Source organism: Macadamia integrifolia, chromosome 1, assembly GCF_013358625.1.
Source record: "Macadamia integrifolia cultivar HAES 741 chromosome 1, SCU_Mint_v3, whole genome shotgun sequence".
Taxonomy (NCBI): domain Eukaryota; kingdom Viridiplantae; phylum Streptophyta; class Magnoliopsida; order Proteales; family Proteaceae; genus Macadamia; species Macadamia integrifolia.
This window is the reverse complement of record NC_056557.1, coordinates 27,979,908-28,004,485: the sequence shown is the minus strand read 5'-3', so window position 1 is coordinate 28,004,485 and position 24,578 is coordinate 27,979,908. Positions and strand designations below refer to the sequence as shown.

At 38.8% G+C, this 24,578-nt stretch overlaps 2 protein-coding genes across 3 annotated transcripts in view; one reads left to right on the top strand and one right to left on the bottom strand.

The window, feature by feature from the left end:
* Positions 1–1,683: 1,683 nt before the first annotated feature.
* Positions 1,684–2,979, bottom strand: LOC122072939 (F-box protein At5g49610-like). The gene has a single exon (XM_042637383.1). The coding sequence runs from the start codon at positions 2,977–2,979 to the stop codon at positions 1,684–1,686; it is 1,296 nt and encodes a 431-aa protein (XP_042493317.1).
* A 7,694-nt stretch (positions 2,980–10,673) lies between these two features.
* LOC122082603 (threonylcarbamoyladenosine tRNA methylthiotransferase) overlaps positions 10,674–24,578 on the top strand; it is a 142,828-nt gene continuing 128,923 nt past the window's right edge. The window contains exons 1-3 of one of the 2 annotated variants that reach the window (XM_042650284.1): positions 10,674–11,032; positions 11,128–11,166; positions 17,706–17,797. In XM_042650284.1, coding sequence (XP_042506218.1) covers positions 10,877–11,032; positions 11,128–11,166; positions 17,706–17,797 — 287 coding nt within the window. In that variant the 5' untranslated portion in view covers positions 10,674–10,876. The remainder of the gene's footprint in view (positions 11,033–11,127; positions 11,167–17,705; positions 17,798–24,578) is intronic. The other variant, XM_042650292.1, reaches the window with a different exon arrangement.

The following is a 24,578-nucleotide window of genomic DNA, read 5'->3' as shown; positions in this document are numbered from 1 at the left end:
CAAGATTTACATTGGGCAGCAATGGCTCCTGGAGGGGTTGGACCTGCCCCAACACAACTGCTCCTCATGTAAGTGCCGGCGACCTTCCTTGAATGCAGCTCTTTATTGGAATGATGGAATGAAGACTCTTCAGATTATTGGGACATCTCAATGGGACTTGAAAGTGGGGAATTCAGAGCTACTGGTCTCCCCACCCATGCACCCATCATAGGTAAGGTGTTACAGTTCAGTAGAGATCGACGAATCTCTGTGTATTGATGATCCTTTCAGTCCCTATCAATTGGATTTGTGGGTTTTAACTTCAGCAGATTTGGGTAAACATGAATGGACCAAGAAATGCAGCATTCCACTTTATCCAACAATTGAAAAAGATTAAAGACTTTCTCTTTTGGTTGGGAGTCTTGGGACCATCGAAGAGAAGCTGGATTTGCACAATTTGAAGCTCCAAAAGCTTGACCATCACCCTATGTCAACCCTGTTGCTTATGCAAATAGCTTGATCAGTTGGAAATAGTTACTGCCATAGATCAGTTATTGAGCTTACTAATAGTAAGCCTTTGGCCAATTTGAGATTCAAACAAACACTGTATCTTTCACTGATTACTAGCACAATCAATTGAGCTTACTAATAGTAGCCTTTGGCCAATTTGATGTACTCTCTCAAACCACATTTAGGTTGCACTCTTAGGGTGCCATACATCTAAACTACCTATGGATATTCCCTTTATGGGAACTTCATCTTCTTCTCTCTATAACAGGTAATCTGCCTTGTTGCATCACATTCGTAGGACTAGTATCAAACATGCTGTCAGTAAGGGACTATGTAGTGCCACTAGTTGACTAGTACAGAGTTCTTAGTGAGCCTGTTTGAAGCCTGTGTAGGCCACTCATCCATGTTGTCGACAGACTTTTTATGATATGGGGAAATGCTCTACCTATATGAATCAGCTCATAGAATTGGAGTTAGCTTTTGAAATTTTTAGCAACCTTCTGATAAGATAGATTTGAGCTTAGACCCAATGTATTGCCCTGCTGGTGCTAGGGGTGGCACAGGGCGGAGGTATGGTGGTGGTGATGGTGGCAGGGAAAACCTCCCCTACTAGACCTAAAACCAAAAAAAAAAAAAAACACTAAAAGCATGCTGCAGCAGTTACAGAAAACCGCCGGAATTGGTGTAGCTATGGTTGCAGTTTCCTGAAACCGCTGTTACATATTTTATACTATGGCAAGAATTTAACTGCCGTATTAGGTTGGTTCAAAGGCCAAGGTTTGTGTAAACCTCCATGGAAAGTGATCTACACAGTCTGATCAAGTTATGAATCCATGCATGGGTTTCTCCTCTGTCTCATCCACCCAATGACTGTTTGTGCAGAACTGAATTTTGCATTGAGGGTGGGCCTTAGTGTAGTAAGGTTGCTCTATTGTGACCTAATTGTCATGGGTTCAAGACAGAAAACAGCCTCTCCGCGAAGCGGCTTCGCCCTTTTTTAGATATAGAGCAAACTCTCTTTATTACAAGAAGCCAAATTGCAAACTATAAATCTGAACCCAAGCTCAGATGATCAATTGGCATAAAAGTGCATGTGAATATAAAATTTCTAGAAACAATAGAAAGGATGGTATTCATTGCAAATAAAAATTAAGACACTAGATAATCTACATTCATGAACAGAGGTTTGACAAATTAACAGCTGATAAGGCTGTTGACATGAGCAATGATACTACTTCTTCCCATGTCGATTCCCTTGCGCTCGAACTTAAACTGCCCAATATCCAGATCATAGATTGCATAGTCCTCATTAAAGGTACAAAAGAAGGTTAACACAGGTCTAGGATTCCCCATCACAAAACACGGGCACAACCAAGAATTTTTTCCTGCGAATACTTCAACATTGATACTGAATTTCTTAACCCATTTTTGCTTCACATGATCATTCAAAACCCACAAGTCCAGCTGATCAGAGACTGAATGGGCAATACATAGAGAACCCTTCATCTTTAGTAGAGCAGAAGGCCATTCTATTGGGGGTAGTGGGCTATTGATAACTCTAAATTCCTCATTTGCAAGTTCCATCAATAAGATGTATTCATCCATATCTTCAGGTCTTCCATTTGCCATCCAATGCAAAGCTCCATTGGCAAAACACGGGCAACACGGTGCGAGCTCATAGGGTGCTGGTATGTCCAACTCTCTCCAAGATCCACTGCTGCTGCCATCACCATCACCACCACCATCTTTGTTGCCCAGTATTGTAAATACCCCGCACTTGTATGACATTGGGTCATAGAGAAGCTTGTCTGGCTTCCAATAAGTGATCACAACCTTATACTTTTGATTTGAATTGTCGTAAGCCAATGATGACCACCAATGTTGGTCATCGTCACCGAGGAAGAGAAATTGAGGAAGCTTCAAATACCATTTGGTTATAGGGTTACAGATATAGTATTGCTCGACACAGTTTTCTCTTTTTAACAGCAGGAGACCATTGCAGGAGTCTTGAAGGGTCACATCATCCTTCACGATTTCTCTGATGTTGAAATCGATTTGTTCCTTTTTAACATCTAAGCTGAAGTAGGAAAAGATGCCTGGTTTTGATGATTCACCGATGATCCCAGATGCAGATTGTTGAAGTTGAGATTTTGCAAATTGAGGGTCGTCATTGATGAGGGTGAACCATTCCTTGCACACACATTTAGACCTTACCAGAGATCTTATAGGCAGTCTGAGAAGAATCTCAGTCACAAGTTCTTGAGGGAGACGGGCAATCCTTCGGCTTCTCCGTCTTTTCTGTTTAGAGTCTGAAACCATTATTTCTTCACCTTGGAACCTCCCTTGAGTATTGTAGGAAGGTTGGAGACTCAGAGCAGTTAAAAGAAAGGCTGGCTTCTTTGGGAGGAAACTGTGTTCAAGGAGGAAGGTAACGTTTAAAAGAGAAAAGATTTCGTAAGTGACTAGACTTCCTGATTTCCTATGCGGCATGCGCTGTCTAACAAAATCGGTTTTTGAGTTCGAGTGGGACTGTAATTGTATTAAGAAGTAGGTAGGGAGGAAAGTAGGTATTGTTATTAGTTTGATTTAAATCGTTGGATTTAATTTTATTATTTTAATTATATATAATTAAGATTTTCTTTGATTTCTATTTGTATTTATTTATCTTATTTCTATTTTTATAAGTGTTTGGTATAATTTATAAATTTTATTTTTATTTATAATAAATCAAAATAAATTAAAAACCACAAATTGCTGAAATTAATGGCCACGTGTTCTAATTACTGAAAATCAAGGATAGAAAAGTCTTCCCGGGATTGCATTCTGCAGGAGGCGTGCGGGAGGGGTGATATGTGTAAGTAATGGCAGAGTTGAAGCAGTAGTGTTGGGCACTTGGGTGCAAGAATATGCATAATTTAAAACTGGGATAAGGACAATCCGCCCTTACGAATACTACAACGACAGAGCTGGTCCATCTTATTCCTATGCTACCAGTCGAGGATGGATCTTAATCTGAACCAGAAGTCTCTCATAGATCCTTCACCAATGTCCCAAAATATCTTCATTTCAGATAAAAAACCATGGCCTTTATACCCTGCCCCCCTGACATTATAAGAAACCCATATGTCTAGTATTGTCTCTGCCGTGACTATGGCTGAGCCCTCCAACTATCCACCGTTAACCAATCCGTCACCATTGTTGTGCCCCGTACCCTGTAGATCTCACCATCGTGAGGAAGGTTTTATCCCTCCGTGAAGCCAATTTTGCCGTCGCCGACATCAGCAACAACATCATCTAAAAGTAAAGGATACCCTCTTTAAGTCTTGGTGATTGTCGTGTTCTTCTTGATGTCAATGGCAATTCCCTCTTCTCTATGCAACAAAAGATTCTGATCTGAAAATTTCCTTAATTGTAATATATGCTCTGTTCTGGATTTTTTTTTTCTCAGAAGCTTCAATCCTCTTAATTTTGGGCTTATGTTCTAATTGTTCTTCCTCTTTAAAAGAATTATCTTGTTTTTCTATGATGGCGGTGGTTGAGCGCTGAAGCAGGTAGAAATGGGAAGTGCTATAGGGGCAGCGATGGGTGCTTTAGGGCTGAAACGGGCAGCAATGGGAAGAGCTACAAAGGCAGCAATGGGCGTACAGTGCATCTCACATGTTTGATAAAATTACTGAAAGAAATAAAAAAATAAAAAAATTAAAGAAATTATTTTGCACATTGGTATACTAAACTTATTTTTCATTGTATAATCTATTATATGAATAGTAACCAAAAGATTATTATTTATCATCCATAATTTATTGTCACAAATGATTTCTTAAAAACAGAAAATAAATACAAATATAAACTATACCAAAGAGAACCTTTAGGGATATAAATGGATAGTCAAAATTTGAATTCGAATTCGCATTCGTATTCGTTTAGAGGTATCTATATCCGGTTAAAAGGTATCTAGATTAAAATCCGAATTATTTGAAAATTAATTATTCGATCCGATTAAATAATCAATTAATGATTTTGAGGGTTCTTGAAGCTTAAATATGTTCTAGAGAATGAGGAAAATAATTAAAACAACTTAGAAAGATGGATTAAGAGCAAATTATATTCACTAGGGGGGGGGGAGGAAGGTCCATATTTCATAAGCCAGAAAGTAAATGGATAGTTGAAAATCTGAATTCGATTCGCATCCGTATTCTTTTAGGGGTATTCGTATCTGGTCAAGAAATATTCGGATCCGAACACATCCGATCTGAATTTGATCCGTATCCCATCTATTTACAAGAGACAAATACAAAGGGAAATACGGTAGGACAAGGAAATCAGAATACTATCTTCTTTTCCATCCATGTTGTGTCACTATCCCTTGTTGCAAGAGCTTAGAGTTTTTCTACCAAAAAAAAAAGAGCTTAGAGTTCAGAGTTTCGCAAATTCCTTCTCTAGCTATAAGGAATCTTGGATAGTTTCAAGGAACATGAAAAAGCATGCATAGTAGGGAAAGCTTTCTGCAAATGAACATGAAGCCACTCTTAGGCCAAGGAGATGACCCATGGCAGTTTTCTGGAGGGATTGATTTAGAATCACATAGGGAATTGCAAGTTAAGAAAATGAAGGAATAAGGTTTGAAAACGGAAAAGCAGGTTGTAGGTGGGGGAAAATATATATATATATATATATATATATGAACTCACTAGCCATTTGAACCAAATCCATTTCTTCATCTAGTGAAAATTCAAAGCTGAAGAAAGAGGAAAGCCCATTTGATGGAAAATCGAAATGTTCCCTTAAGGCTCTTTTCACAATTTTTTCGTCTTCCATTTTGGGCTACCAATGTTAAGCTTTACTTTTTTTGGAAGAAAATTTTAATTTATGATTTCGAGGGATGAAGACAATAGAAGATGATGAACAATAGGCGTTATAGCAGTTTCAAAACAAACCCATGCTTAAAAGAACAATAGTAATATTGGCAAAAGGGTGTTTTTCTTCTTTCTTTTTATTTTTTTTATTTCTAGGATTTGTTTCCATTTGACGGCAGAAGGACTAAGGATACATCCTCTTACAATGCCGTCTACAGTTTTCCTATTGTAAGGTGTTTAGCCTGTCATTATCACTGGTTTCATGTTCTCCAAGCCGGATGGGCTGAGAGAGAGAGAGAGAGAGAGAGAGAGAGAGTGTTTAATGATAAACAGAAATTAAATTAAATTGAAGAGGAAAGGTCGTACCTCATTGTTAATCCTATAGATCCAAATTTGAGGTTGATTCCAAATTCTCTGTTCTAAATCCCAGAGATAAGGTTACAAGAGAGATGTATTAAGTATAAACCAATCAATTTCCAAACTAGCAGAGCAAAAGACACCTTCCTTTTTTCCAAAATGGATAAAACCTTTTTTTTTCCCTATAAGATAAAGTGTATTAATTCAGTAAGGTCAACTGGACCACTTTGGGAATTCATATGAGCTAGGTTTAAGTCCAAGCCCCCCGAGATGATTCCGTCTATGATTACGCAATAGAAAAAGCAATGACTTCAATTTCTTAAAATAAGCTAACCGATTGAACTTCTTTTTGCTTATGTAATGACTAATGAAGGTTACAAATTCGGTAAAGAGGAAGAAACTTAGAATATCGTAGTTGCTCATGATTATTTTGGCCGATTGATCTTCCAATATGTATGCTCATTTCAACAATTATCGTTCTCTACATTTCTTCCTAGCTACTTGGCATGGAGTATATCCAGTTCACTGCTTAGGATTAGTACAATGGTTTTTAACCACAATGATTTCAATTTCAACCAATCTGTAGGAGACAGGCAAGGTCGTGTAATTAACACTTGGACTAATATCATCCTAAACCTTGGTATGGAAGTTTTTATTATTATTATTATTATTATTATTATTATTATTATTATTATTATTATTATTATTATTCAAAGCAAAATAGATAGTAAAATATTTACAACATATCCGAAATAGTTAGAGATTGTTTGTTAATCCTGGCCATTTTAGCCAAGTCCTTAACCTTAGCTACATAGGTACTGTCTTTTGTTAGTACGAATAGTACTGGTTTAGTTCCACATATATAGGTATAGCTACCCAATGCTAAGTTTTCATAGTTTTCTTCCTTTTCCCCTCCAAAAAGCAACTAAGTACTCCTTTATCACTCCAAATCAGTTCCACTTTCCACTCCTCCGTCCTTGCTCTCCGTAGACCGGAATCACCGGATAACAGCACTCTTGATGCTGCTTTCACCACTTTTTCTCGGTTCTGTAGTATCTCCCCAGCCTCTCTTCCATTTGACGATTCCCCAAGATAAGGTTGGTTATGATTGCCATCCTCTTCCTGGTGAGAATCTTAATCAGCAGTTACTTCCCTCGCTCGGAATTTTTCAAAAAATTGATTGGGAATGAGGTTTGTGTTTCTAGACTAGAGATATGTGGCTCCTCTGGCAGATCTATTTTGGTTCTTTTACAGGCTCGGCCCCTAGGAACATCGTCAGACTCATAGGGTGGGTGGTTATCTTGGGGTGATCATTCAGCTTGATTGAAAATGTATTGTATAGTAATATTCTTGGTTCGATTAAAACGAACCGATGGTGAGTCAATGTGGTTTGGAATGGATGTTGGTGCTTGAAACGGGATGGATGAGTTGATAGGGGTAGGAGATGTGGGCCTTGAAGCAGTGGCTCTTGTGGCATCAATGGCTCTGGTAAGACTCCCTGAACCCGTTAGTGGTATCGCCACTTGCTGGGGATGATCAGAACTGTTGTTGAGTTGGATCATTTGCTCCATTGTTGACATATGGTGTGATTCAGCTTGGGTTTCCAATGAGGGACCACATTGTGGGAAGCCTTTCGGGCCCATTGAGAAGTGTTGTTGCAGCTAGAAAGTTTCATCAAACTTTGGAGATGGGACATTGTTTTCATTAGAATCAGGCAAAGGGTGACACAAAGTATCTTTACTATCCCCTACACCAACCGTATTGGTGATATTGGGCTGCTCATATGCATTTGCAGCAACCGAAAATAAAGATTATGTATGCGACTCAATACCACCAATCGACATTACCGGTATAAATACATTAGAACCTAGCACCGTTGTGCCAATATAGTGATTAATGGAGGGGAGAAGACACTTATTCACCAACAAAGGTTTTGTAGTTGGACCAAAGAAAGGGAGGGATATTTTCTGGTCATTTGTCTGAGAGAAAGCCAAGCACAGGCCCATAGGTGACGACCCATCTGGGAGGTTAACTTTTGAGCTAAGACAGAAAGGGCAGTGTTTTTTGAAAGAAACTTTGATTCTTGCAGTGTCAACAGGGAGCCCCAACTCCCTCAGGTTGAGGTTGAAATCCAAGACCTTACCGATACAACACAACAGATCTTATACTATGGTAGGAGAAAGCTTTAAGAGGGGTTTTTGAGACTTGTATCTACATAGGAATGGTTTTCTTTAATGGATTGTTCAACATCAAGACTATGGACACCCAGCTGTAGAAGATGCTTATCACACCACCATGGAGTGTAGGCTAAGATTAAGATTTTGGCTTCCACATTGCAGAAATCAAGAAAGAAGGTCCCATCATCCATGCAGCATAAGAACGCCGGTCCCTTGGACTCCCATAAGGACACCAATCGATCTCTTAAATCTTCTTTTGCCTGGAAAGGGGAGTTCACCACCAGTCTGACGAGAGATGTAGCCAATTGTCTACAAGGTTTCATCCAAAGTTGTTCTTCACTGAGAATAGAGGGAGAACCTCAGCAGGCACGCTGAGCCACAGTCAAAAATGGTGAGTTTGTGCTAACTACAACTTCAGTTGAAGCCATTGTAATTGAATCAGCACCCCTGCCAGAGGAACAAAGACGGTTTGGTTTTGGGGGTTTGGTAGAATTAGGGTGGAAACAGGGGCAGTAACTATGATCGGTTGCTTTTGTTTCACCATATCTGGTATAGAGATCTTAATAGGAGTTGATATGAGTATCAGTTGAAGGGGTGGGTTGGTGAGTGGGGAGGTGGGAATAAACACAAAAGGTATAGATGGAAATAATTGTACGTAATGGGTAGGCCTTAGGGGTTGGCCTAAGGAAGAGTGTAGATGGAAGGGTTTTTCAAACCTCATATTTCCAGGCTGAAAGAGTTCATCAGAAAGTCGCTGTTGATCAGAAGAGTTCGGCGGAGAAGATACTAAGAACTCGGTAAGGGTGGGGAAGAAGAAGAAGAAAAAAAAATAGTAGAGAGAGAGAGAGAGAGAGAGAGAGAGAGAGAGAGAGAGAGAGAGAGAGAGAGAGAGAGAGAGAGAGAGAGAGAGAGAGAGAGAGAGATTGGCTGAGGGTGTAGAACTCAGAGAATCATTAGTAGTCGTGCTGGTAGCATTGAAGACGAGAGGATAAAGCATGGAAAGTTGGAAACGAAAAGGTGGAGAAGGAGATCAGAGATTCATAGCAGCTTAGTTGGAAACGAGGGATGTTTATGTGATTTAAGTACCATCTTACATGCTCAACACTTTGACACTTTGAGGCCAAGGTAAGTTTGCATGGATTCAAATGATCCCAATTCGTTGGCAAAATGCCAAAAAGTATGCTGATGCAGCTTCGCCAATAATGCGACATCTCCCAATATCCATGCACCCGAATGCTATGATGTGATGATGTGCATGAAACACCTTGGTATGAAAGTTATGCATGAAAGTAACACTCACAATTTCTCTCTAAACCTAGCTGTTGATGGAGCTGGCTAGCAGTGCGGTAGAGCCTTGGCCTAAGTGCAGGTGGAGGTCCTTTATTTGACTTTCCCCCATGGGTCGTTATTCCCCACCTCACATCCCCAACCCTGGTCTGCCTTCCTTGAGTTGGGACGCCCCCAGTGGTGGGATCCGACCAAAAAAACAAATAAAATTAAAAACCACTCTACGGTCCATTAAATTCCATAAATTTTGGGTCTTTTTGTGTGAGGACCATAGTTAGCAAATTCGGATTCGAAAATTATTCGGGCGGAGAATTATTCGGAATAATTCGATTGATTAATTTAAGAATTCAGTCAAAAAAGCGGTAAAAAAAATCGGAGTCGGATTCGGATTCGGATTTGAGAATTATTCGATTAAAAAACTAAAAGTCGGGCAAAAAATTCGGATATTGTTTTTATAGTTTATTGTATATTTTTTATTTATCAAGTTATTAACTTTATTTGTATACTTAGAAAGAGCAAATTACTTTATACAATAAAGTAAAAAACTATAAAAAAATTATCATTGAGCGATGGAAGCAATGGTTATTATAATCCAATTTCTACTCATGAAATAGATTATGCCCCAAAAGAGTGAAAGCAAGATTACAACTACAATAAAACAAATAAATAGATTGACCACAAAAAATTTTCACTATCATTTTGCTTGGGTTCACAAGACCCATATTGCACTAAGACGCACTAATTTTTTAAAATTAAAGCAACAATATAAAAGAAGGTTGATCGACACGGCGATATGAATCTGTCTTGGTTCCTCGGAACCTCAAATTATCCATCAAGGCTTGATATCTCCCCTATCGTACGATTGTTACAGAAGAATTAGGTGGAGAAAAAAGATGGGAAGAAAGAGGCGGAAATTTGTGGGAGAAAAAGATTAAAAAAAAAAAAAAAACTACTTCGGTGGTGGGTACCGTGGGTTTCATATATGACTTTTTTTTTTTTAAATACTGTGTAAGTGTACCGAATAATTCGGTTCGGGCCGAATTATTCGCGTTTTAAATTCAAATTAGTAAAAAACGCATTTTTTACCGAATTTTATTTTTAATTCGGATTCGGTCCGAGTTTTTTATTTAATTCGAAAAAATTCGGACCGAATCCGAATTAAAAATAAAATTCAGTGAAAAACACGAATTTTACTAATTTGAATTTAAAACGCGAATAATTCAGTCCACCTAAACAATATTTAAAAAACAAAAAAACAAAAAAACAAAAAAACAAAAAAACAAAAAAACAAAAAAACAAAAAACAAAATGTCATATTCACTTTTTTGACCGAATCCTTAAATTAATCAATCGAATTATTCCAAATAATTCTCTGCCCGAATAATTCTCGAATCCGAATTTGCTAACTATGGTGAGGACTGAGGAGGGGCATTTTAATAAATATAATATATACTTACAAAATACCCTGTGATGCCTTTTCCTGGTTGATGAGTGGAGTGTACAAAGAACAGAGGGGAGCCCTCGATCTAAAGACTAAGGAAGGAGGGAGATGCTGTTCCCACCGTAAAGGGTACTGAAAACGGGCTCTGCTTTTCGGCTGCAGGGAATTAGAGATGAGCTCATGAAGCAACAGATTTAGCTGTGAGTTAATTTAGCGTGAAGGGTGTTGCAGTTGCAGACAGAATTCGAAGGTCGAAACTGGAGCAGGAGAATGGAGGACATAGAAGATCTATTAGTTGGGAGTGAAGGAGGAGCTCCACCTGGCTTTCGCTTGCCAGTGATGGCCGTGGGAGTGAAGCCCAAGAGAAAGACCCCTCAAGTCCAAGACCAATCGTTCACTCCCTCACCTAAAATTCCAGGCACCCAGGTCCTCCTGATTCTTTCTTTCTGTGGTTCCTCAGTAGCAAATTAATTAATTAATTAATTAATTTTTTAATGTGTTTCTTGTTTTCGATTTTGCAGACCATTTACGTGAAGACGTTCGGGTGTTCGCATAATCAGGCAAGTTTCTTCTTACATTTTTTTTTCATTTCCTCCCCTCCCCCCTTTCCCTCTTCTTCATGGTGGTTGATGTTTCCAGCGATTCATGTTTCGCAGAATCGTAGCTCTCAAAAAGAGAATTACCCAAGAATGAAAATAGGGATTGAGTTCAATCTCCACCAATCGAGAGAGAGAATAAAAAAAAAAAAAAAAAGTCTCCATTTTCAATGGATGTGTATTTATTTATTTTCCTATTTATATTTTCTAGCTATTTGTGCTAGAAAATATAAATTTCGTAACTATGAACAGAATTAGGTGTGGGTAGGCATACAATGTGCATTATCTGCTTAAGAGCCGAAGAAGGAGCTGAAAATTCATTTGGACACCATGGAATCTCCTTAGGAGAATAACAATACTAGCTAAACTATTTGCACTTTTGAAGGGCTCGTTTTCTGCACTCTGATTAAACAAAGGAGGTTCAGAGAACTCAATAGCCCCCCCTAATTTCACCGAAGCTCCTTGTTTTATCTTTCGAAAAGAAATATTTCCCAGAAAATAGACTTTTAGTAGCAGAACCTATTTGAACCCTCTTCGCCATTTGTCCTGTTATCTTTTACAGTTGGAGAGAAGCATATTTTAACATGGGAAATTGAGGAAAATAATCCAATCATATGACAAGAGTCTTGTCCTTCATGGGTCACAATTTTATATCGAGCTAGATACAACCACTTCTATATTTTGGAAAAATAACATCCGGAAAATTTAATTGGAAGTTGTTTTCTGAGGTACTACATTTCAGTGAAATAACTTGTTCTTTTTTTCATTACTATAAAATTTCCTTGTGCTTTTAAGGCTACTCCTGTAAAATTGAAGGTGCCACCTAGCTTAGCTGGTAAGGGCATTGGCATGTTGTTGCCATGTCCTGGGATCGACTCTTGCCTTCAACTAGGGGGTTAAGGGGGTTGTGGTGTGGAAAAGTTGTACGCACCTGATGCGGCAAAAATTGACCGGATGATCTTCTCTGCAGTTCTTGGTGCTTTGGCCGACCTGCGCAGAAGAGATGACAGGGGAGAACTGGGCTGACTCGATGGGGCTCTTCGATGCCTAAGTCAGATCTTTCCACAATAGATGCTCGAGAGAGCTTTTCCAGTAATAGGAGTGCTTGATCGATCCCCATGATGGAGGCTTACCTTGGTATTTATAGGCTGCTGATGGAGAGAGAAGGAGGGGAGTTTGTGCAGAGTCCGGTTCAGGCGTAGAGTCCTTGATGGGAGTGGCTCTGTGATTCTGGGAATATTCCAGGTTCTAGGGAATATTCTGGGAATATTCCCTATTGATCTCGGAGGTGCAAGTCGTGAGAGGGGTGGACGCCTCTGATGACTTGTAGTGGATAGAGTCTTGCCCCCGTGATCAGGGATTACGTTCCTTGAATGTAGGAGTGGACAAGAGCACGTTTCTGGGTGCCTTAGTTGACTGTGCCGAGCCAAAGTGACAGGTTGGTCTAGCCGAGGTGACTGGTAGCACAGCCTGATGGAGGGCCGAGGTGGCAGCATGGCCTGATGAGATGCTGAGGTAGCATCACGGCCTGATGAGATGCCGAGGTGGAAGCACGGCCTGATGAGATGCCGAGGTGGCAGCACGGCCTGATCGAGGGCCGAGGTAGTGGGTCAGTCCTGTTCAGGTTTGCATACACGCTTCAGCCGTGCTGAGGAAGGGGACATATTTTGCCTCATTAGCACCAAAAAAAAAAAAAAAATCCTGTAAAACATGTTGCATTGGAACAAATGGATCATAAGCATCCCCACCCCAGGGGATTTGTGATAGTAGTATTGGAAAAGTAAGAAGGGGAGAACAAATGGCCTACTACGACACAGTATAGTACCACTGAAAAAGTAGAAACCAAAGTCAATATTAATGGCGTTAGGCAGCTCCAAAAGCCATCCACTTCCCTTAAGCATGCATTATCCTTGCTAAGACTGTTGGCAAGAGGGTCGGTGGAACTGGAGATCCACCTGGATAAATGTTAGTTGTGGGGCAGGGTTATGGTTATTGTTGTTGTTGTGGGGCAAGGTGATGGATGTCTCTAAACAGATGAGGAAGTTTCCAAGACACAGCTGCTGAGAGGTCAACTAGCCAATGACAAGGTTCAAAGAAATTGGGAGTTCAAATAAAATAACGTTGAATTGACCTCCAACCAAACCATGTCCACTTTCTAAGTAGGGCCAATAAACATCTAAATGATGGACCTTGTGCTATCTATAAACCCTCCAATTTCAAGATTGGGTTCCTCATGGAGCATCAATCAAAGTTGAGATTGACAGACACCCCAAGGGAAGGATGAAAAAATACCCGAGTAGATTGAGGAGTTGATAGCATAATCTCACTGCAGCCCACATGCAAGCATATCTTAAGGGAATCTTATGAATTAGCCTACGAAAGAAGCTATAATATCTTCAAATTGTGATAAAATCAAAAGTAAGATTATAGGTTAGGTTTTTATTGATTTACTAGCTGTTAGTTTGAGTATTTGGTTTGAAGTCATAGAGTGAGTTTTAGATCCGTTAGTGGCAAATTGGCTGTGGATATTTAGCAAATTCTAAATCCAATGACACTAAGGTATTACTTTAATTCTGTAATCATTCTAAGTAACCTTATGAAGGCAGGAGGGATGGTTTATAGTGATTGCTTTACTTAATTGAAGTGGAGTTGTTGCTTTTCCTGTGCTGCCTGTGGTTTTAGCCTCAAGTTTGGGCTAATTGGTGCTTGCATTAAACCCTAGAATTAAAAGGAATTTTGTATTTCGGCATGCTACTTATGCGATGCTTCTATGCTTCCTACACCAATGGCTTCACTGGCTTGCCAACCCGTCCAAAATGTGAATATTATTAGGAGGATGTCTGAAAAGGGGAAAGAAATAGTTAGACTTCCTTAGCAAAGGAGCAGTGAAAGAAAAGATGGTTTACAGACTCATCGTCAGGTAAGTTTATTCAGCATATATGAGGGAGAAGAACCTGATTGTCTTCCTTTGCAACATGTTAGAAGTGTTGAATCTCTTATGACTCTGATGCAGATACTTGGCTGGACAGGTTTAACCTGTCGGGATTCCTAGACCACAGGGAACCAAGTCCAAATTGGGTTTTGGGCCCGGTAGGATATTTAGGGGTTTGTTTGGGGTTATCTTGTAATCTTTATTTTTATGGGAAGTAGGATTATGTAGGAGATTGGTTTCCTTGTTTAAGTGTTAATTTTCTAGTTGAGTTCTATTTTCGTTTTAGAAAGTCGTTGGGAGTTTATCTCATATATTCCTACCAATTGAGCAGAGTTGAATATAGAATAGAAGTTGATTTGTGTGCCTGCTTGGCTTGTGGTTTTATGCTCTCTCTCTCTCCCCCCTTTCTTCCTTGCGTTCCAGTCTGGCTTCGACCTTTCTTCTCTTCTTCTCCCTCGAATCGATTCTCTCCCATCAGGTACAAATCCCTGGTTCTGCCTCACTGCTTTCCTTTCTTCCTTCCTATCTTCTTCTTTATTTCCTTTTTCATCTGAGTTGCTTAATCCCTGCATCAGTTCCTTGTTCAAGCGGTGCCGAAAGTCACCCACGATTGTGGTTGATCTCCCTCGTTCCGGAACCTTTGGTTCTACAATTTGGTTGCGTGTTCAGAGACACATGCGATTCTGATTGTGGAGTTTGAGGCCAAAACATTTATTCTGTGAAAAGAACCAGATCTTCAAACAGTGCTCTGGTTCATGTTCTTCCGCCAGGTTTTGTTGCAGGTATTTTATTCTTTTATTTCCTTATCTGTTGGGGTTGCTAATGCTTGAGTTTCAGAGAATCCTACATTTCAATTTCAGAACCAAAGCCTTAGTAATGAGCCAAGAAAATAAATTTGCTTAAAAAGTTCCTTTTGGAGCCCAAGATGTCCTCATCCATATTGATAGATACACATCTTCAAGGTGGAGTAGTAAGTCAGTGATCTCAGGGAGTTAAACTTCCAATACCAAATCACCCCAAGATGGGGTTGCATAATCTTCAATGGTTAAACCTCTAATCATAACCAGATCATGGAAATGGGTCAGAGGGTGGGGTAACACCATGACAAATCTTTTCAGAATCTCATATACTTCCTTAAGCCATTGATGCAGATTCAATCAGATCTTTCAGATCTCATTGGCTTGTGAGTAATGGCCCCACTAATGGAAGGGAAGAGATCCTTATCTAACGGCTAGATGTGGGCCATATCTGATTTCAGAATTAACAGTCAGATTTCAACTGAATAACTACCAGATTTCAAGGATAATTTTCAGAAATAAAATAAGATTTAGTTAGCTGAATTAATAGAGATTGGTGTGGCGCAATTGAGAGGAGATAGAAAGAGTGGTTGATGGTAGTCAAGGTAAGGAAAGAGATAATAGCATGAGAGAAAAGTTAAAGGAGAATAAGGTAGTTGTGATGGGAATGATGGAAATAAATGCCTTCTTAAAAATAGGATCTAAAACTGAATAAATCAACAGAAGAGGGAGAAGAAGAAATAGGGGAAGAGTCATCAATCATGGGGAAGGAGAGAGAGAAGATAAAAAGAAAGTGAGGGGGAGATCTCTTACCATGGGGATTTCATCAATGACAACAAACAAACCAAATCAATTCATTCCATTCAAAACCATAAGTTGTGGAGGCAGGGTTGGTTATATATATATATATATATATATATAGAAAGCCAAAACCAGAAATAGATTCCGCTAAGGACTGGATGGATCTGTTTCCGGATGATATGTGTCTGAGTTGTAGGTCCACAAGGCTGCTAGAGACATCACTAAACCCAGTGATGTCTCTTGCAAAGAAGAATTCGTAGAGAAATTCCCAGAACCGTTGTCCAGCTTATGTTGTCACGGCGCCTAAGCAATTCAAGGCATTGGAAAATGTAAAAAAAGTAGGGTGATGCCAACAAGGTGACAAAGGCAGCCAAGCCGACTAAGGTGCCTCGACAGCAAGGCGTCGCCTCGGCGAATAGTGACTGACCCTACTTGTATAATATAGAATTCACTCTCCCCAGTCAAATAGTGACTGACCCTATTTGTATGCGCATCCAAACGATGCTTTCGAAGAACAAATGCACAACACATTTATGAAATGATCTAGTTGATTCAAGCAACTTTCCTAATAAGTTTAAATTAACTTAGTAGACTCCAACTACAATAAACTAACCTACTGAAAGAAGAACCAAACATCCAACTATCAATTCCTAATGGTACCTACCAAAACATCCTAGGACCTGCTAACTCCACCCTTTATATTTGTAAAATAAAAACTACATAATTGCCTTGATTACAAATTTTTTCCCTAACATACATAAGAACAGATCTGGAACCTCCATCGGATATCCCAATGTGTTCCTGCATCACCCACATCAGATCTTATGATCTTTCCACCAAAGTTGTAGACAATTTTCTTCCAAGGAAATATATGGTTAGTCATCTACCTGGATTTGAAGCCTGTCCTTCTTTTGGGTACCCATACTTCGACCTAGTGATCTTGTGCCATAAGCTGTTGGATCAAGCTGGAAACCGTAATAGCCATATGACAGGCAATGCTTCATTCTTCTTCCTCATGTCTCTCATCCCAGGCCACCTCTTCTATTTAGTTTGCATACAATTTCACAATTAACAAATCCTTTTGCTTCCAGTTTATCATGGGAGTTTCTGTTGGTGCCCCTCTATATTTGCAAAGATGTTGGCGTGTGCCTTAAATTTGGACCATTAATATACTGCGAGACTGGCCATAGTGGATGTAATCAAAGTTATACTTCTTCCAACCTTATTTTATTTCTTTTCTGCCCCACAATTCTCTTCTTAAAATTTTTCATCATTTCCCTAAACTCATTTGATACATGATACCCACAGCGGACTCAGGTATCTTTTTGGTGATGATTCCTTTGTACATAAAGAAATCGAAAGTCTCAAAGTCCCTCCTCTAGATTTACATGAACCAGACTTTTCTTTTCTCAAATTGCCCGTTTTGTCGTTTGAAATTGTCTATAAAAAGCATCTGATACTCTTTTGCCTCTCAAATTACAATGTTATTATCAGCTCTCTCCCCACTACAATTAATCCTCTAAGTTGCTTGCTTAGATAGGCTACTAGGTGGTATCGAGCTGAAGATTTGATCCTGAGATCAGACGGGAAAGACTTATTGAACCGGCTCACTATTTAGTTTTGTTTGATCATCGACACTAAAATATCATGAATTTCTCAAGAAATTCTCACTAGATTTTGCAACAGATGAAAGAATTTATGCAAGATTGAGAAATAAGAAAATAAACAATGTCAGCTAAACTTTTTGTGGGATGAATTATTATGTATTAAATAAAGCTGCAAGAAAGATATTCCTTCCTGCCAAGTGGTAAAATGATTGTCTTTTGTCTAGGTTTTATGCTTATTTAGGTTTAGCATGTTAGCCAAGCCATATATTTGCTGGATATAACTTGTTTACCGTTTCAGACTTTTACCATGGACATAGTTTTCACCATGGTGAATTAATCGGCTGATGTCATATGATTGTATCACAGAGTGACAGTGAGTACATGTCTGGTCAGCTTTCAGCTTTTGGATATACGTTGAGTGACAACCCTGAAGAGGCAGACCTTTGGCTGATAAATACGTAAGGATGAACCTTCCTATATTTATAATGCATCTTTCGCAAACTGTTTTTTGTTTCCAATCCCTGTGGTGTTTGAAACATAAGAAAGACTATTGTGAAGGAGGTAATTTTGATGTTTGCCAGTTAAGAAAAAAAAAAGAAAAAAAAAAGAAGAAAGGTCTGGCCTTTATGAATAAATATGCATTAGCATTCCTTTTTTTTTCTCTCTTTAATCCTGGAAGCAAATTAGAAGATTATATTATAAATGGAAAAGTGGTGATGCAGGATGTCAACAAACCCTAACCCTAGTGGGTAATGGGCTGAATCCCCCAAGCCCTTTAAACCTGTAGTCTTGCACCATTTTTCAGAACTATGGCATTAGAAGAATAACATGAGGACATGTAGAAACCTATTTTGCCAAATTAAAGACTATATGGATTATACAACAAAAGGGGGTCGGCCAGATGAATCCTAGCTCTCCAATCAGCTCTATTCGAAGTCATACAAGAAATAAGGCCTAAGTTAAGCATGTCTTTCTTCACCACTTCTCCTATGGTTATTTTAGGCTTGTAGCCCCTGGTTCTTTTGGTTCCCTCAATCTGAATCAAGTCACTCCTCCATATTGGTGCATCCAAAGGCCTCCATTGGACATGACTATGCCACCTTAAATGATTCTCTCTAAGCTTATCATGAATCGGAGCAATTCCCATCTCAGCTTTAATATGGTCATTCCATATTTTATCCTTCCTGGTTTTCCTACACATCCTTCTCAACATCCTCATCTCTACTACACAGTTTATTTTTATGATTATATCATACTTTTTAACTGCCTAACAATTTGCACCTACATCATAACTGGACGAATGACAGCCCTATAAAATTTTCCTTTAAGCTTCAAGGGAATACACCAATCACATAGCACGTTGGACGCCCCTCTCCACTTCTTCCACCCTATTTTAATCCTTTGGGAAACTTCATCCTATATGTCACCTTCTTTACTTACGATGGATATTAGGTATCTAAAATACTCGCTTTGAGGGATCTCCCTCTCACCAATTTTTACCAGCTTATTATCCATCCTAGTATGGCTAAAGTTACACCATATATTCCGTCTTGGTTTTTCTTCTCTTTAGACCTTTTGATTCTATGGTTGATCTCTGTAGTTTCCGCTTTCCACATTGGCGGTAATCCCTGCTTTTATCTCATCCATCAAAACAATATCATCGGCAAAAGCATGCAACAAGGAATCTCATCTTGAATGTCTTAGGTTAAATCATCCATGATAGGCGCAAACAAATAAGGGCTTAAACCTGACCTTGATGTACCCCAATTGTAATTGGGAATTTGTTATCTTCACTCCCCACAATTCTTACACTAGTCACCACTTAATCATACATATCTGTAAGTATGTCCACATATTTACTTCTAATACATGCCGGATTAACTTTCTATGGACTCTGTCATATGCTTTGTCTAGGTCAATAAAGACCATATGATGATCCTTCTTGTAATCTCTAAATCTCTCAATGAGTCTCCTAAGTAAATAAATAGCTTCTGTTGTGGGTCTTCTAGTCGTAAAACCAAATTGTTTTTCCAAAATAGTAGTTTCCTTTCTCAGGTGGGTTCCATTAACCCTCTCCTTGACTCATCAATTTTATACATCTATGGTTATTGCAGCTTTGAGTATCACGTTTATTTTTGTAAATTGGGACCACAATGCTTCTCCTTCATTCATCTGGCATATTCTAAAGAAATCAATGCAAATTTCAGTTCAGAATTTATTGAACTGTGCAGCTCAAGTCTTGGGGTATGGATTTAGGATGTTCTCATGCTAAAACTTCAAAATTTTAATCTGAATTCCTTTTTTCAACAGTTTTGCACTCTTAGAACCTTAGATCTCACAAACAACACCAGAAGTGGCACTCAGATTGTTAAAATGTATTTTATCATCAGTTTGTTACTATACTTGTTCACTTGTTTTAAACTCATGCCCTTTAGGTTCTTTTTTATTTTATTTTATTTATTTATTTATTTATTTTTTTACATTATGTGCAAGTTGATTAATGAAAATCAATAAATATGTAGAGTATCCCCATTGAATTCCTTCATAAATTTAAACATGTGGAGAGGTCTGTTGCTGTGGCTACAGAGTCCCAGTTTATTCCTATATGTTCCAACTTCCAATGCATTAATTATCCAATCTAATACTTTATTCAATGGCTCAATGAAGAGCTTGTCAATGAACAATTGAAGCCATTACATAGCCTAAAAGTCTGCTTTCAGTCTATGAGGCTACCTTTTTCTTAGTAGGCATGTTAGAAACCACCGCTTCTGATCCATGGAACTACCATTATGCAGTTACATGTAGAGATGATAGGGACTTTTCTTTTTAATTTGGGTTTATTTTGTCATTTTCTATTTGTTATTATTGTTCCATTTTCCTGTTAGCATCATTGGGTAGAGTCAAGGAGTTGAGTTTGATTCAAACTCTATCTCCAAGAGTATGATTAGGAATGGTTTAATTTCTTTAATTATGCAGGTAACCATTGATTCAAGTGATTGGAATGGAATGATCATTGATTTGAGTTCTTGCTGCTGTGTTTACGTGGTTTTGTTCCTCCTCTTTTCTCTGTATCTGATCTCTTCTATACTCCCTCCCTTTTCCCTTCTTACTCATTCTTGTTATTATTCCTTTTATTTCTGTTACTGTTTTCCCTTCACTGGTGAAGATACCCTGTTCTAGCGACAGTTTGAAACTAGCAAGAGAGCTCTCTCTCTCGGTAGTTCTGCTTTCTACTTCAAAATCTGGGTGTAGAACCTTACCCTAGGATGACTCAAGGCATTGAGTTTCATTCCCGAAATCCAATACTGCTTGGAGTTACAGGTCTGTAACTGAAACAAGATCTAAACCTACTGCCAGAGCTAGTTTCATTGATTTTTTTTAATATCCCAGATTACTTAAAATCGTGAACTTTACGAGTCCAGTTGGAGGATTTCTCCTATCTGAATCGAGTTTGCTTTCTGCTGGTTCACTTTGATTGGGAGGTTGAAGGAATTACAGGAAAACCAACAAAGGAATGAGGCAAATATGACAAGTTCATAGAAGAAACTCAAAACACTCTCGTTGAGATTCTTGCCTTCTTGAAGAGAACCAAAAAGTGTGATGAATAAGGACCATCTACACTGGTTGCCCAGCTTACCCCAAGATGTCATGTAAAAGTTTTCTGACTGGGAAAACCCTAGTGCAGATCATTTATGGGCCCATCCAGATGATCAACCATTAAAAAGATAAGGGCAATGGCAATTCGGTAAATAACCAGCACTTTAAAGGGTTATTTTGTAGAAAAGGGTAGACAAGATACAAAAGGACTTAGCATTTAAAGAATGAGGGTAGTCTTGGAAGTAAAATAAATAATGACAGGAATCAAATTTAGAACAAAGGAACTATGGTGGCAAATAAAATGGCTTCACCGTTTCATCTTCAACCTCATCACACGAAGCAACCAGCGGCAAACATGATTCTGAAAATTTGAGAGAACTCTCTCCTTTTAAGCTCAAATCCAATGAAATTCTAAGATAAGGTTCATAATATAATATTGTTAAATAGATAAAAGTATAAAACAGAAAAAAAATTCTCTCCACAATTGGGGGATCCTCAAACAATTGTTTTCATTGAGGTTATCTTTTCCAACTCCTGATCATATGAGTCATTAGGAGTTATTAGGGGTCATTGTTGGAAAGAACAACAGCTCCTTTTCAACGATCGTGGAATCGTCCCCCTCCCCATTGTCTCTCCATTCCATTATTGTTTCTTTGACCTGGTCTTTGGAGATAGGGATGAGGCAACTTGGCCACATCACCAACATCTCCCACTTGGCCATGTTCACCGAATGCACATTCTTTGTTCCCATTTCCAGGAACATCCATCATGAGTTCCATTTCTGTTCACATTTCTAAGAACATCCGTTATGATTTTCTTTTCTGTTCCCATTTCCAGGAACAATTATAAAGAAAAAAAAATGTCATTGTTCTGACGAGGAACATTCAGTTCCTATTCCAGACTTAGGCTGCTCTTAGTCCCATAAATACTTCAAACATTTAGTTCCAATTCCAGAATTATATTTAATGTAAGGTTATTGAGAGATCAATAACCCCCAAGAACAATCCCCAAAACTCCAACTAAACCATGCACTAAGGAAATCTGAAAAACAGATTTGGACCAAACCCCAAATAGGGCAGAACTAGGGCTGCCTGCAGCTGGAAGTAGAAGGCTCAGAATAGGGCCAAACTAGGATCGAGTGGAGGGGTTAGGGTGTTGAACAAAAAACCTTAAAATATCTTGGAATTCTGCTGTCTGGTTAGGGAGATATGCACTTTCTTGCTTTCAGACCCAAAAATTAGGAAACTGAGAGATTCTTCAAGAACAGCAGCTAGACACCTCTTGGATGCTAGAATAAAACTTTAAAAGGGTTTGTTGATCAGACTTCAGACTTGGGAGATATGGTCAATCGATGGAGCTTCAAAACCCTAACTTCCTTTGCTGAAATCGATCTAATGTAAGACTAGATCACAAAGGACTTAATCCCAGGCAGGATCTGAAAATTTTGGCTGAATAAAGAAGAGTTCAATAACTCATAAACCATAGCTCAGATGGAGTTGAAATTTGGAGTAGATGAAGGTCCTAATGTAGGCTAGGATAGATAACTACCAAGCCTTCAACTTCAGGATCTTTTAATCAGAAGAACAACCAATAATAACCAAGGTAGAATAGCAATATAAACAGATCAGAACTAAGGGGGAATCAGATCTGTAATCAGAATTTCGGATTCGGAAACTGGAGCTTAGGAGATCAGGACATAAACCAGCAGAAAGGACTAATCAGATATAGGTATAAGGTCATATCAGATCATAAATCATGAACACACATCCATAGAATCAGAAGCAAACAGATTAGTTCCATCGATTCTGGTCTCAATTCTGAAAACAGGATAACAATCACTACAGGACAGAAATAAGGAGATTTTGTATATCTCAATAACCGCAGGCCAGAAAGGTCTCTCTTTTGGATCGAGTTCTTCCCTAGGTAAGGGGCACGTTCGATTGAAATTTCAGCCCAAACTGATGGCTGGTTTGGTGTGCGCAGAATCAGAAAAATTCTCACGGAACCTTCTCTATCTCTGGACAGAATTGAGAGAAGAAGTGATTTAAATACCGGTTTACTTAGGACAGATCTGTAACACCTTGGATGGTTGATAGACGAAGAAGAAGAACTTCTCGGGCTTCACACTGCAGAGAGTTAATTGGATCAAACATCAATTCCATCAGCCTTGATCAAACACAAGATAACTCTTCATGGAGAAGACACTAGCAACAACCATTAATTTGTTTACCAAAATCATCCTAGCTTTAGGAGCCTCCTCTTCTTTATTTGTAATGATGGGGGAGGGAATTACAAAATAGAAGGTTCCTTAAAAGGAAACCTTAATTTAGTCTCCTAATACGATACTTATTAAAAACTGAAATTAGAAACTAATTGAGAAAGGAAACTAATTACTAATGACTTGACTCTTGATATACCAATATACGGATCAACTAGTCATTGAGAAGGTCGAAGCACATACTTAGGATACTCCCCCGACCTCCTATATTAGGAGCTTGGGAGAGTGGGGGGGCATATGATATACCATATGCCTGTTGACTGGTCAATGGTCAGGAGGTGCTACCCCTGACCTCATTAGCACAAGCATAGGAAGACCTCTTCGACCAACAAAAGGAACCCCGACCTCACGACCTAATCGTACACGAAGCCCCTATACTGACGACCAACTTAAACTATGACTAGGGTAACCATACCAAGGTTAGGCGGTTATCTAACTCTTAGACCCACCACAGTTGAATTGGCTGTTTCAAGACCTTTCCCTGGTCAGGTTAGCCGTTATAGGACCTCAACCTGGTCAGGTTAGCCGTTATGACAACCAACCCGGGTTGGGTTAACCGTTTTAGGCCTAGCCAGCTCAACCACATTAAAGTATGATCTCACCATGGTTTTAAGTATCTCCGATACCGATACGATACCCTTCGATATGTATCTTAAATTTAATCGGCCGATACGATACACACTGATACGATACATTGAATTTTTTAAATCATTTCGTATCGATATATATCCTATAATACATACCGATATGCATCAATACACCACTAATACACATTGATACAATACGACATGCCTCGATATGACTCTATGAAAAATATAAAATTGAGGTAAAATGTACGTTTCGGTATGTATTGGTACGTATTGGTGAGTATCGGTATGTATCGATCGGTACGTATCGGTATATATCAGCACGTATCGGTGAGTATCGATATATATATATATATCGGTACGTATCGGTGAGTATCGATACGTATCGGCGCTACGGTCATATAATGGCCAATATGGGTAATTTTTCAGAAAAAAATGATTTTTTGAAGGGTTTTTGTTCCAAAGTTGCTGTCAGCCATATTTCTCTCTAACTAAAGTGGAAATCAAGGTTGGGAACAAGGATTTTACATTTATGGGACAACTACAGACCTTGAATTCTTAGTACGATACCCTCAATTTAGTGTTTATGCATAATACATGTTATCAATAGCTTTTTTTAACAAATTCTTTATGCAAAAGTGTTTAAAAAAATGTTTCCTATCCATTTATGTGTGTATTTTTAACGTATCTTAGTATATCTCCGATACGATACGTATCTTAATTTTGACCGATCGATATAGCGACTGATACCGATACTTTAATCCTTGGAGAGTACAT